General features: G+C 40.8%; 1 protein-coding gene across 2 annotated transcripts in view; it reads left to right on the top strand.

Moving 5' to 3' along the window:
* The first annotated feature begins 1,697 nt into the window (after nucleotides 1–1,697).
* The window catches only part of SLC25A21 (solute carrier family 25 member 21), a 507,705-nt gene continuing 494,455 nt past the window's right edge, over nucleotides 1,698–14,947 (top strand). For both annotated transcript variants that reach the window (XM_025391998.1, XM_025391997.1), the window contains exon 1: nucleotides 1,698–3,294. In XM_025391998.1, coding sequence (XP_025247783.1) covers nucleotides 3,225–3,294 — 70 coding nt within the window. In that variant the 5' untranslated portion in view covers nucleotides 1,698–3,224. The remainder of the gene's footprint in view (nucleotides 3,295–14,947) is intronic.

Below are 14,947 nucleotides of genomic sequence, written 5' to 3'. Positions count from 1 at the left end.
AGATTATTTTAAAAATTAAAACAAAACAAAAAAAACCCATAGCATACCAAATAGAGGGCTCCTAAATTATACTTAGGTTCAAATTAATACCTCAGCCGAATACTGTGTTATTTTGGGGAAGTTACTTAATCTCAGTGCCAGTTCCCTCCTTTGTAAAACAGGAATGAGATAATGGATTACAAAATGCTTATTAGCCCAGTGCCTGGGAGAAGGTAAAGTCAATGAACGTTGTGATTACAATTGACTAGATAGGCTGAATACGGCCTGAAGGTAGCAGATTGCTCTTTACTTTTCTAGAACCTCCCCTATTCTCCCCAAACAACCCAATTATCTTTTAATATGTTCTTTCTAATCTGATATGAAACAAGAAATCAGATATCCACCCTTTAAAAAATTGGTTCTAACATTAGTTCTAAATGGATTTCTGCATATTGACGGCTTAGAGGTTTTATTAACTCCTAGATTCCCAGTAATGTTCCTGAACGGTTTTTTTAGCCACTTGACAAATGATAGGGAAGTCAATAATTTAATCATGTAATTATCAACCAAGATCAGCTAAATAAATCAATAATTTAAAAAATATAATCTTCATACTTTAGCAGTTTTGCCCCATTAGGATATCACATCATTATTCAAAATAATAATAGAACAACGTGATAGAGGCTAGGGAATCTGAAATAGGTCAAGTAAATATTACCATTTTTTCCCAGCACTAAATCTTCCAGCATTCCAGTATTGGCCATGAGCAAATTTAGCTGCAGATGAGAATTACATTCTATTATCAGAGCGTTTAGCAGAGTGTTTAGCACAGTGAGTACTCGTTGGCTCTGTCTTCACTCTTGTTGACTCCCAACCTCTAGAATGTTCTCATGCCTAGGCCCCATATCCTCTAGTAGTCTAGAAGTATAGGACTGGATTATATGTGATATCAAGTCTTGCTTTTTTCACTCAAAGATATTTCTTCTAGTCCAGAGAGGTTAAAAAGAGGAAGTAACTTTTTAACAAGGATAACTGGGAGTTCTCTAACTGAATCCATAGGGCTTTTTAGAGATTGGGTTTTAGTGAGATACAAGCTTGCTCCCACCTACCCTGGATAAGATCTTCAGAGGGGAAGACACTCATGGAAATAATTATGTCAAAAGGTTGTCTTTAAATCTTGACCTGAAAGTATTATTGCATTTCCTGAATAATGTAGGGAAGGCAAAAATTTACTTACAAGGTGGATCTCCTCCATTAGACTGTAAGTGCCATGGGGGAGGGATTTGTAGTGATATTGTCAGTATCTAGGCAAGTGCTAACACTTAGTGAGCTCTCAGTGTAGAATTTGGTTCAGTGTGTGCATTGAGGTTTAATAGTTGTGACCAAATTTTTAAAAACTTTAAAAAAATGGAATTAATTTGTGGGGCTATTTGTGTGACAGACTGTAGTTTGTTTAGCCTGTGGTTAATATTTAAATCTACAATCTACTGCTATCAAAAGAAGGAATCCTGCGATGGAATCCCAGCTATACTATTACTCCCGAGTGATCTTGGAAAACTAAATTCCTGCTTTGAAAAATGAGGAAAACATTTTCTATGAGCTCTGAAATTCTGTTTCTATGCCTAATATATAACAGGTTCTCAATATTTGTTGAATAAGTGATTCTATATTGCACTCAAGATTCCATATTTAATTAGTAAAAGTCTGAAAGATATTGCTCAAAAGCCTTTATTCTATCAAGTTAGCAAAATTTCTGCAAACTATTTCTTGGTAAACATTTTCAAACTTAGCAGTTTTAATCAAATATTTAATGAAATGAAAAATTTCATTTTTGTGTATCTGATCACATAAGCAGCAAGTCTCCCCAATTCCTCAAGCACTTTAAATAATTTTGCCAGATATCACTGATCAACTTTTAATGACTCAGCCTAAGAAATAAAAAAATCAAGTATGAAACCAAATTATTGCACTTGGTACATTAGAAATCACATAAATTGAACTACACTAATTGCTGATATTCAACGGTTTTTGACCTCCAAAAATGGCAATTTTTATATGGCTCACACTAAATATGTTTAGCATTAAATAATGTGTTTTAAGAAATATTACAATAGGGCTTCTAAAGCCTCCCAGTTCTCTGTTTTACTCTTATCATCTCCTGTCTGTTAGGGGTGTGGCAGGTATTTTTGGAGAATTTCACAATCTTACATCTCTCCTACATAAAATAGGCAACTTGTAGTTTAAAAAGAGTATAAATTAGTAGTTTTGTTTTGGTAACTATCCTAAGGGGCTAGTACGAATAACCAAACCTTTTATAGAGAGAATACACTGTAAGTTCCTTAATGTTCCTCAATTGTTTAGGTCAGTGGTTCACAACCTTTAACGTTCATGACAACCAACAGAGAACTTGTTTCTGGGCCCTATCCCCAGAGATTCTGATTCAGTTTAGGTCGGGGTGGGGCCCACCAATTTGACTTCCTAACAAATTCACAAATTATGCTACTGCTGTGGGTACTAAAACCACTTTTAAGAACCACTGATCTGGGTATAGAAGAAACTTTATAAGCAGGCTTTTTCTTCTTTTGGTCCTTAGGTAAATAAAACTCAAGTTGATGAGGTATGATTTTTACCTTAAATCAAAACCATTTTTGGTAAAGTACTACCTTAGCTCTATTGTAAGGTAAGTGTAAATTGGATTTGCTTTGACTTAGCTGCTACAGACCACAATTACAGGATAACTAACTGAGGAATTTATTCACTTGTCCCTTCTTTTGAACCTTACTGTGCTCTGGCATGCCAGGAGGTGCAACGGTCGTCCCAGCTTTGCAGTTGGCGCTCCAGGCCTGGGTCATTTCACTTGAGTTATCAGAGGCAGCGCGTCCAGTTTGACAAACTCTGCCGGAGGCTCCTGATAGAGAAGGGCGTGGGCGCCAATCTAGGAGACAAAGCCTGACCCGTTGCGAAGAGCCAACCCAACCCCATCCCCGAGTCTTATTTCCAGGGACATTTTCGCAGCCGAGGGCGCCTCTGCAAGAGCACTGCTGACAGGTTCCGACTCGCGGGAGATCGCGCGACGAATCTGCGCCTCGAACCCTCGCTTTCCAGCAGTCGCCGGATTGCTGCCCCACAGGGAGCCAACCCGCCCGAGGACCAGCCCAGCCGGGGCTCTCTGGATTCGTAGGCTGTGCAGGCGGCGAGCTCGCCCACGCATCTCAGCCCACTCCCTCGTCCTCCTCCGGGCGAAGATGTCCGCCAAGCCTGAAGTCGGCTTAGTGCGCGAGGCTTCTCGGCAGATCGTGGCCGGTGGTTCTGCAGGTAAGGCCACCCCGCCCTGCCCCGCCGGAGGCTAGTTGCTTTCCCCACCGCGTGTCCTGAAAACGTTTCCCAGATAGGTCTCCCTACTGAAGTTCCGCCGTCTTCCTCAACATTCCGCGCTCCCGGAGCAGTGCCTGAGCCCCTGGAGGCGCGAGAGCAAAGGAGGCCGGGAGCTAACGGGGAATACCGGGTGCCCCAAGTAGTGTTGCCTCGGCGTCCGCGCCGGCCGCTCTCGGGTTCCCGTCATTCTCCGTTCCTAGCCTGTAAAGCAAGTGGGAGAGCCCCAAGGGCAGCGACTTTGAGGCGGTCTTTTTGTCTTGCAAGCTATTTTACTTGAAAATGAACCAGTTCGGTCTGACTTAGTTTTATCAATTGTAGAGTCTTTCTTCAAGCTCGCGAATCTTACATAAATCCTGCCTTCCTCATCAAAGTACTTACAGGACTCCACAGGACTTCTCATTGCATACTGTGCTTGCTTGGGGATATTCGTGCCTTAAATAAAGATATTAAAATTAAATGCATATGTGACACACATAAACACCTTTGATATAATGGGCTCACGTTAATTTACATAGTTATGCTGTGGGGAAAAAGTAAACCTTTAGGAAAAAATGTTGTAATTTCGGAAATACTTTTAAATGTAGCTGGAGAAGGTTACTAACCACGAGATGTGTTATGTGCAAGTATTTTAAAGCTATTTTAAAATATAAATTATGATTTGGTTTAAAATTTAATCTTACAGTCATGCATTTTTATTATAAATATATAATTAAAATAATTGCCATAATTGGCTCATCACCAGAAAACATTTTATAAATCTAGCCCTTCTTTCAATAAATTATATTATGGTAACTCTAATAAATCATGTTAAAGCAATGACTAGAAGATGTTTAATGTTTAACTTCGACTAGTAAAAGTTACTGTATTTTCAAACAAATTTGGACTTTTTGTAAGGGACTACTGCAAATTGTGACTGGTTATCATTATGTCATCACCTACTTGCATCTCAGGAGTACCATAAGCAGCCACGTGTGTCACTCACAATCTGTACACTTTCTTAAAGATGATACTTCATCAATATCACATTAGAACCATTCATTTCTTACAGGAAATTGTAAAATCAATCCCCCTTCCCCTTCCCCTTCCTTTCTTTGAGATGGAGTCTCGCTCTGTTGCCCAGACTGGAAGGCACCGGAGCTGGAGTGCAGTGGCGCGATCTCAACTCGCTGCACCCTCTGCCTCCCGGGTCCACCTGAGTAGCTGGAATTACCGATGCGCGTCACCACGCCGGCTATTTTTTAAAATCTTTTTTTGTAGAGATGGTCTTTCGCCATGTTGCCCAGACTAGTCTCAACCTCCCGGGCTCAAGTGATCCTCCCACTGCAGCCTCCCGAGCAGCTGGGACTACAGGAACCCACCACCATGCCCGTCTAATTTTTGGGGGGAGGTAGGGGAAGGGTATATATATTTTTTTGGTGGAGACAGGGTTTCACCATGTTGCCCAGGCTGGTCTCCAACGCCTGGGTTCAAGCAATCTGACCCCCTTGACCTCCCAAAGTGATGGGACTACAGGCGTGAGCCACCACCCATTATTATAATAGCAGTGGCCCTACTGCTTGCTCTTTCAGTTTTCCAATTGTGATGATGAATTTGCACCAATTTATTTACCGTTTTTGGTAAAATTCCACAATGCCTAAGGTTCTGCCTTCTGAACCTGACTCGTTGGTTTGTAGTCTATGACCCTGATCAAAGAAAACTCAGCTCGTCCAAAGAGAAAATGAGGCCAATTGATTAACATCCTAAGCTAAGACTAATGACTCATAAGCACCTGTATGCTAATTTATATGATCATACTAGGTATTAGGCACACCTAAACTCAAAGAATGTTAAAAGTAGATCAAACTCGGCCAGGCACGGTGCCTCACGCCTGTAATCCCAGCACTTTAGGAGGCCGAGGCAGGCGGATCACGAGGTCAAGAAATCGAGACCAACCTCCCCAACATGGTGAAACCTCGTTTCTACTAAAAATACAAAAATCAGGTGGGCGTGGTGGTGCACACCTGTAGTCCCAGCTACTGCGGAGGCTGAGGCAGGAGAATGGCGTAAACCCGGGAGGCGGAGCTTGCAGTGAGCTGAGATCCGGCCACTGCACTCCAGCCCGGGCCACAGAGCGAGACTCCGTCTCAAAAAAAAAAAAAAAAAAAAAGTAGATCAAACTCTAATCTTACTTGCGCTGTTCTGAGTGATAAGTACTTGGCATAAATATGTGTGATTCCATCATATATTCTTATAAATGTAACTAATACAAATGCAAGTTAGGATATTTATAAGATAAATTAAAAATAGCAGCAAAGTTGATTTATATAGTTAATACTATGGAGTTATTAATAAATCATTAGAGTAATTTATACTTTCATAATAGTAAAAAAGAATTATATTTTCTTTTACTTGGCCAAAAACATTTTCATAAAACTTTATCTTTATTGATACATGTGGGCTAATTGTATTATATATACTTGGTCAAGGGCCAGATAGAAATCAATACACAAGAGAGGAAGAATTTTAATAAAAACAGAAAATGCATTAGAATCTCTGGCACTGTAGTTCTAATCACTGATATTGTCCTTGAATACAATACTTGTGTGTGTGTGTGTGTGTGTGTGTGTGTGTGTGAGTGATGACCTTTTGTTTGTAAAGGCCAAAGATACAGGCTGGCTTTCTTAGGGGAAAAAGAAAAGAAACTGGGAGGTTTATTAGAGAGATACCAGGGTATCTGGTGGAATTCAAGGTCTGGGATGCATTCTTGGAGCAAACTGGAATAAGGGGCTGGAGTGCTGAGGATAACTCAGGAAGTGAAGTCTCTCCTTCTCTTCTCTTTAAGTAGTCAAATGTTCCTAAGGCAGCAGGGAGGCAGGTAATATATAGGGCCACAAGTATTACTGCTACACCTGTCAGGATGGCTTGCACATCCTGACACTTACCTAGTAAGGAGTAAGCATGCCCAAATGCAGTCAGATGGTTTATTAGTTATACAGACAGCAAAAGCAAGACATCATGGTGCCAGCTCTCTGTGCCCATAGCACCACAGTCAGCACTGAACAGAAGAGACCAGAGGATAGGTGGGATGAGTGGGTCACTCTGCTGTTAAGGATCTACCTCTAAACCACAGCCACGCAGTTTTATAGACTTACATTGAGGTCTGCAGCTGTAACCTACGTGGGAGTAAGGTGGAAAGTCTTGCATTCAACTGAAACTAGGGAGAGGGAAGAGAAGCAGCCTTGTGGCAGTCTTCCACAGGACAGCAGCTCCTCCCCAGGCTGCTTATCTACCCTTTCACTTGGAGAAATCACAGGGCATTCTGCCAAGGCTCAGTCCAGTCTGTTGTCTAACCTTGCCTGCCTGGTCCATGTGGAGATATAAGAGGTTGTCAGGGTGCCACATTTTGAAGCTATTTCCCTGTGCTCCCCTGGTGTCCTCCTCAGTCCTCTTACAGTTGACTGCTGTTTTTTTTGTTGTTGTTGTTCTTTAGTCTGTGTATCAGAATGTGATCCCCAAAAGCTTCCATGTATATATGCTCTTGACTTCTTTTTCCTGGAGAGAGTGAGAGACTAACTTGCTTTTTTTGTGTGTGTGTGTCTAGTCCAAAATCCTGGGGAAAGACTAACAATAACACAGCATTAGTAGGGGCCCACCTATGTACCAATCAACTGTAGCTAATCCCTATGCAGATTGGTGGGACAGGTGAGGTAGGGAACCTCAGGGGAGATTATTTTCCAGATAAACCAGATACATCATGAAATGGGCAATAGGTATTTTCTATAACGATATAGGTCTGTCTTTTATAAGAAGATGGTTTGCAATATTTTCATTTAAAAGACTAAAGAGATTAATGCACTGACAGTTGCCTGGACAATACATTACACGTCAGAGGAAACTGATGCATACATCTAAAGATTGGTCTTTAAATGTAAATTTAAAGATTCAGGTGAGAGAATCACAGAAGCCAATAATGAGTCAGAGAAACCAATGATGAGAGCTTCAGGAAGATCAACAAGGACTAGCATTGTTGAGCAAGATGAGAATGAGAAGAGGTTACTGGATCAGACCCTTGGTACTCAAAATGTGGTCCATGGATGAGCTGCAGGAAGGAGTATGGTAGCATCTGGAAGTTTGTTGAAAATGTAGAATCCTAGGCCTCACCTACTGTAACTACCCCATCAGGTTCACCTTGCCTGCTGCCTAGACAGAGCTGATTTATCAAGACAGGAGAATTGCAATAGAGAAAGAGTAATTCACTCAGAGCCAGCTGTGTGGGAGACTGGAGTTTTATTATTACTCAAATCAGTCTCCCCAAGCATTGAGGGTGGGGGAGTGCAGCCAGAGAGTCAGGAGTGCTGATTGGTCAGATTGGAGATGAAATCATAGGGAGTCAAAGCTGTCTTATGCTGAGTCAGTTCCTGGGTGGGGGCTACAAGATCAGATGAGCCAGTTAGATCTAGGTGATGCCAGCTGATCCATCAAGTGCAGGGTCTGCAAAATATCTCAAGCACTGATCTTAGGCTTTACAATAGTGATGTTATCCCCAGGAGCGACTTGGGAAGGGTCAGAATCTTGTAACCTCCAACTGCATGACTCCTAAACCATAATTTCTAATCTTTTGGCTAATTTGTTAGTCCCACAAAGGCAATCTAGTCTCCAGACAAGAAGGGGTTCTGTCTTGGGAAAGGGCTGTTACCATCTTTGTTTTAAACTGTAAACTATAAATGAAGTTCCTGCCAAAGTTAGGTTGGCCTTTACCCAGGAATGAACAAGGACAGCTTGGAGATTAGAAGCAAGATGGAGTTGGTTAGGTCAGATTTATTTCGCTGTCTCAGTTACAATTTTGCAATGTTTCACTACCATATCGGAATCTGCATTTTGGGAGGGCCTCAAGTCATTGATTTGCACTTTAAAATTTAGAAGCACTGTTTAGAAGTTTAAGTTTAGAAGACCTTTGAGAAAAAAAGACTATAGAGGGAGAAGGTCAAAGCCAAATTACAAAGAACTGCAAGTGAAATCTTTCTTGGTTTTCACTTCTGACCGGACAGAAGAATGAATTTCATACTCCCTATTATATTCCCTCAATTTAGCTTTCAGTCTTATTTTTCATCCCTCTCCTACACATTTTATTCAGTTTCTGCTGAACAGGTCTGCTGACCATTCTTGACTGTTATCTGTACTTTACACCTTTATTCCTGATCCCCTAGAATATCTTACCTCTTACTTTTTTTTGAAGCTAATATTTTTATTTGTATGGAGATAAGGGAACAACCTGGTTCATTAGGTTTTCTTAACTGAAAGGCTAGAGGCTTTCGATCCCTGTTAGAATATATAGCAGGATTAGAGGTAACTGGTGAGATATTGTGCCAAATAAAATGCAAATATTTTCCTCTCACTAATTGTTTGCCTAATGGCTTCAAAACACCTAAAAAGAACTTTCCTAGCTTCATCACGAAGATATATCTCTACCTATTGAAATTCCATCCATTTTCCAAGGCCCAGATTGAAAATGATTTTCTGCATAAATGTTTCCCAGGTGGACTCTATAGTCAATCCAGCTTTAACATTCTCATTAACATATGAATGATGCAAATAATAAAACAAGCTAATACTTATTGAGTAAATACTAAATGCCAGATCCAGTTCTAAGCTTTATATGTGTTAACATTTTTAATCCTTACCACAACTTCACAAGGCAAGCACTATTATAACCCCCACTTACAGAAACTGATGCACAGGGGAATGATGAAGGTGCCATGGTTGCACATACATGCAACAATTTCTATAGGAGTTGGAAAGACAAAGTCAAGTCCTTATAATCTCTGTAGCTGTAATTAGTTTATATTCCTTAAAATAACTGTTTTACCTACAAATACAATCTGTACAGACTTTCCACTAAGTAGTATCTTGCTCACTCCAAATCATTTCATCTATCTAGGCAAACATTATCCTTTAGCCAAGAGAAAATTTAGTTATTTTACTTCTCCATCCATTCAGGGCCTCTACGTGCAGTTGGACACATTGTGGGCTGAAAAAGAGCTCTGGACATGAGAGCAAGTAGGAGTTGAAATCTAGCATATGCTCTGCTCCATGATTTGTGCATCCTAAAACAGACATGTGTTCACCTGGGGGAAGGGACACCTTTTTCTGTTTCTCACAAAGACACCAAATGGATTGACATAAGGTCGGACAGAATTCCCCTAAACATGTTGGGGCTCTCAAGATCTCTGGCCTCAGCAGCCCCTGCATATGACATCATTACTCTGTCTACACATCAGCAGGGGTCTAGGAGGCTCTCCTGTCATGTACTTGATCAGCTCTAACTTGGAGCTAGAAGCATGGGTCCGTCTCAGACCTTCCTATTCTGCCTAATGATCAGTTTGGACCCTTCCATGTGTTCCCAAAGACCACGGGGGGTGGTTCTTATTTCCTATGTCACATAGGATCAGGCCCACTCAGATGATCATTCTCCCCAAACTCTCACAGTGATTTTGTACCCAACCTCAGAACCTCCCAGGGTCTGTGACAATGTCCTCTTAGCCCCCTGAGTGGTCCTGCTGTTACTAGGACCTGTCAGGCTTCCTCCTGAGGTCACTCCTAGGCCTTGTCCACACTGAATTTCCTTCCATGTGGCAACTCTACTACCCTCCTCCTGCCTCCCAGAATCTTTTACTCATATTCCTCAAAGTCTTCCAGTCCCACTCTGAATGCCTTCTACAGCATTATCACCTTCTATGTGTTGTGTATGTGAGATCACTGTGCTAGCAAGACTGATTTATTTTCCAAAATTTCCGGGTTGCTCTTTCATCCTTTCCAGTCTTACCTTAGTCCTTGGCATCTTTCTTTTTTTTTTTTCAGTCAGAGTCTCACTTTGTCACACAGGCTGGAGCGCAGTGGCGCCATCTTGGCTCACTGCAACCTCAGCCTTCTAGGTTCAAGTGATTCTTTTGCCTCAGCCTTCCGAGTAGCTGGGATTATAGGCGCCCACCACCATGCCTGGCTAATTTTTGTATTTTTAGTAGAGATGAGGTTTCACCATGTTGGTCAGGTTGGTCTCAAACTCCTGGCCTCAAGTGATCAGCCCGCCTCAACCTCCCAAAGTGCTGGGATTACAGGCATGAGCCACTGTACCCAGCCAGTCCCTGGCATCTTATAAGCACATCTCCATCAATTACTCTGTTTTTACTTTGTGTATCTCCCTGCAGTTCATTGCTTTCATTAAAATTAATTGTTTTAGTTCAAAGTGTTCTGGGAACAAGTTTTCCAATCTTGCACTAAACACAGTTCAAGTACTTTGTGTAGTGTTATCTCATTAATCACCTTCAAAGAGTCAAATAAGAGTGAAATGAAAGACTTTTTTGAGGGAAGGAAAACTGGGATTAATGAATAGGCTTTTGGGAGATTAATTATCTGAGAGTATATGCAAATGCTGCAATATTTTAATAGGGAGAGAGTCCAAGGCTTTTAACCTAAAAAGGCTAATAAAAAGATACAAGATGTTTTCAAATTTCTTAGGTATCTTCATTTTCACAAGATTACTCCCTTTTCTTACTCTAATATCATAGTTAAAATACAGTTAAAATAAATGCCTTAATGGTATGTATACTAGAAGACCTTTGGATTTTAATTTGAACTACATAATAAAAGGGCTGATACACCAGGGGGTAATCAAGGTTAAAATTTTGATCAAGGAAAATTCTTTTTCAAAATGGTGCAAAGGGGATGCACATGTGATTTGGATAAATGGCACCTTTGGAAATTCAGGATTTGGGAAACTGTAATTGTTTGATAATAAGTAGCAGGTTGTACTGAAACAGGTGAGCCTTTATGACACATCAAAGGGTGGCTGGAACCCATTATCTGGGTAATTAGGGAGAAAAAAATAACCCTTATTTCAAGCACATAGGAGGAAGCAACCCTATTGCTCAAATTAATTATAAAATACTTTTAAAGGATGTATTTTAAGTAAAATGTAGTCTTGTCTCTCTTTAAGAAAATCTAGTTCTCAAAAATCAGAATTTAAGAACAAATAAAATATGAGTTGCATAACCACATTTTAAAGGATTTCTTACTTTACCTTCCTGAAAGATGTTTTAAAAGTATAACTACCCTTAATATGTGGCTATGTGATTCAACTGACATAAAACTTAAAACAACTTTTACACAAGGTTTTAAAAACATGTGGTTAAACCAGCCCTTCCTTACCTCCCCTTTGCCGCCAGCCTTGACTACAACATCTTAGGGTATTGAGAACCAGGTGTTTCAGAGTATAGCAAGTAGGGGCTCAGAAATGTTTGTTGATCATATTAACAAATAAATATGAAAAGTCCAAGCCATAGAATACTCTTAGGCTCCTACTGTGAAGAGAGAGAAATATTCAGGGATTCTAGTCATTAGATAATACTTGCAACAATACTGTATAAAATGATTTATACATTTTAAAGTATTATCATTCTACTCTGCTATCAAACATTGAATTTATTCCTTCTTTCTTCCTGTATGTTTATACACTTTAACCCACTTTTCTTCATCTTCCCCACTCCTCCCAGCTCACCTTTCCCTGGTGGTACCTTTAAAATGGCAACGAATGGAAGGAACCAGGTTTAAGGTGCAGGATTTTTACAGCTGTACTACATTTTGATTGATTTTTCTTACCAATTTCCTTTTTTTTTTTGCTTTCATTCTCATATTGTTATTGTATCTAAATTAGAAGATAGTTATTTTCCAAGTGATTAATCTCTTTATTATGTTTGTGTCAATTATTTTGACACTTTGATGTTATCATGGTTTATACACGTTGTAAATATTCTATCAGATCTGTATTTTTTCATTATTATCTGTAGGCCTTGTATAAATTTGCTGGAGTTGCCAGAAAAATGCGCCACAAGCTGGGCAGCTTAAGCGACAGAAATTTCTTCTTTTTTTTTTTTTGAGACAGAGTCTCGCGCTGTGTCACCCAGGCTGGAGTGCAGTGGGGCGATCTCGGCTCACTGCAAGCTCCGCCTCTCAGGTTCACGCCATTCTCCTGCCTCAGGCTCCGAGTAGCTGGGACTACAGGCGCCCGCCACCACGCCCGGCTAGTTTTTTGTATTTTTAGTAGAGACGGGGTTTCACCATGTTAGCCAGGATGGTCTCGATCTCCTGACCTCGTGATCCACCCGCCTCGGCCTCCCAAAGTGCTGGGATTACAGGCTTGAGCCACCGCGCCCGGCCAGAAATTTCTTCTTTCGTCAGCAGGGTTGACTCCTTCTGGAGGCAGTGAGGGAGAATCTGACCCATGCGTCTCTCCTAGCTTCTGGCAGTTGCCAGCAATGCTTGGTATTCCTTGGCTTGTGGACACATTACTCCAATCTCTGCCTCCCTTGTTACTTGGTGTTCTCTCCCTTTTTTTTTTTTTTTTGAGACGGAGTCTTACTCTGTCGCCCAGGCTGGAGTGCATTGGGGTGATCTTGGCTCACTGCAAGCTCTGCCTCCCGGGTTCACGCCATTCTCCTGCCTCAGTCTCCCAAGTAGCTGGGACTACAGGTGCCCACCACCACGCCCGGCTAATTTTTTGTAATTTTTTTAGTAGAGACGGGGTTTCACCCTGTTAGCCAGGATAGTCTCAGTCTCCTGACCTCGTGATTCGCCCCCCTCAGCCTCCCAAAGCGCTGGGATTACAGGCGTGAGCCACCGCGCCTGTCCGTTCTCTCCCTGTCTCTATCTTTGTGTCCCTCTTCTTATAAGGACACCAGTCGTTGGATTAGGGTTCACTGTAATCCAGTATGACCACATTTTAACTTGATTACATCCTTAAAGATCCTATTTCCAAATAAAGTCACATTCACAGGTACCGGGAGTTAAAACTTCAACATATCTTTTTCTGGGACCAACCCACAACAGACATTCTATTGTATTTTTCTCATATTGTGTTTGTCAGATTTACAGCCCATATCTCAAGCGATAGTCCTGTGTTCCTCCTTTCCTGGTCAATCTTTCTGAAAAGTTCCTCACTCAGTCTTCAACCTGCTATAATTGGCATATCCATGTTTACCTTTATGCTGAAACGGTTATAACTGCCATTTTTCATTCCTAATTTTATCTAATCTTTGTGGAATTTCACATCACTGATCAGTTTTTCCCTTTAAAGTTGTCTCTGTGATTGATTTTTACCCTCTTCTTTTTATCTGGTCACTCTTTTTTCATTTGTGCAAATTTATGGAATATATGAGAAATTTTTTACATGTATATAATGAATAGTGATCAACTTAGGATATTTAGGGTGTCTATTACTCAAATAGAATACATTTTAAGTATAGTCATCTTACTCTGCTATGAGACATTAAATTTATTTCTTCTCCTCCTCCCTCTACCCACCTCCACCTCCCCACTCCTCCCCACCCGCTCCCTCCTCCTCCTCCTTTCTTTCTTTGAAACGACATCTCACTCCGTTGCCCAGGCTGGAGTGCAGTGGCATGATCTCTACTTACTGCAACCTCTGCCTCCTGGGTTCAAGTGATTCTTCTGCCTCAGCCTCCTGAGTAGCTGGGATTGCAGGCACATGCTACCAGGCCCAGCTAATTTTTGTATTTTTAGTAGAGACAGGGTTTCACCATGTTGGCCAGGCTGGTCTCGAACTCCTGACCTCAAGTGGTCTGCCCACCTCAGCCTCCCAAAGTGCTGGGGTTACAGGTGTGAGCCACTGCGCCCGGCCTGAATTTATTTCTACTGTCTTACTGTATGTTTGTACTCTTTAACCTGCTTCTCTTTATCCTTGCGGTCCTGCCTCGCTCACCCTTCCAAGCCTCTGTTATATATTTTTCTACTCTACTTCCATGCGTTCAAATTTTAAGTGAGAACATGCAATATTTGTCTTTTTGTGCCTGGCTTATTTCTCTTAAGATAATGACCTCCAGTTTCATCCATGTTGCTGCAAATGACATGATTTTAGTATTTTTTTAATGGCCGAAGAGTATTTCATTGTCTATGAATACCACATTTTCTTTATCCAGTCATCTTTTCATGGGCACTTTGGTTGATTCCATGTGTTTGCTATAGTGACTAGTGCTGCAATAAACATGCAAGTGCAGATATCACTTTGATATGTGGATTTCATTTCCTTTGGGTAGATACCCAGTAGTGGAATTGCTGGGTCGAGTGGTAATTCTGTTTTTCATTTTTTGTGAAATCTCTGTGTTTTCAATAGTGGCTATACTAGTTTACATTCTCATCAACAGAGCATGAGTTCTTTTTGCTCTGCACCCTCAACAACATCTGTTAATTTTGTTGTTTTATTAATAGCCATTCTGATTGGGGTAGGATGATAGCTCATTGTGGTTTTGATTTGCATTTCTCTGATGATTAGTGATGCTGACCATTTTTTCATATATGTATTTGTGTGTCTTTTGAGAAATGTCTATTCGTGTACTTTGCCTACTTTTTAATGGCATCATTTATCTTTGTCCTTTTGAGTTGTTTGAGTTTCTTACCTATTCTGGATATTAGTGCCCTGTTGGATGAATAGTTTGCAAATATTTTCTCTCATTCAACATGTTGTATCTTCACTGTTGATTATTTCTTTTGCTATGTGGAAGCTTTTTAGTTTAAGTCCTTTTTGTCTATTTTTGTTTTTGTT

This window comes from Theropithecus gelada, chromosome 7b (genome assembly GCF_003255815.1).
Source record: "Theropithecus gelada isolate Dixy chromosome 7b, Tgel_1.0, whole genome shotgun sequence".
Taxonomy (NCBI): domain Eukaryota; kingdom Metazoa; phylum Chordata; class Mammalia; order Primates; family Cercopithecidae; genus Theropithecus; species Theropithecus gelada.
The sequence above is the reverse complement of the archived record's forward strand: the minus strand, read 5'-3'. Positions and strand labels throughout refer to the sequence as shown.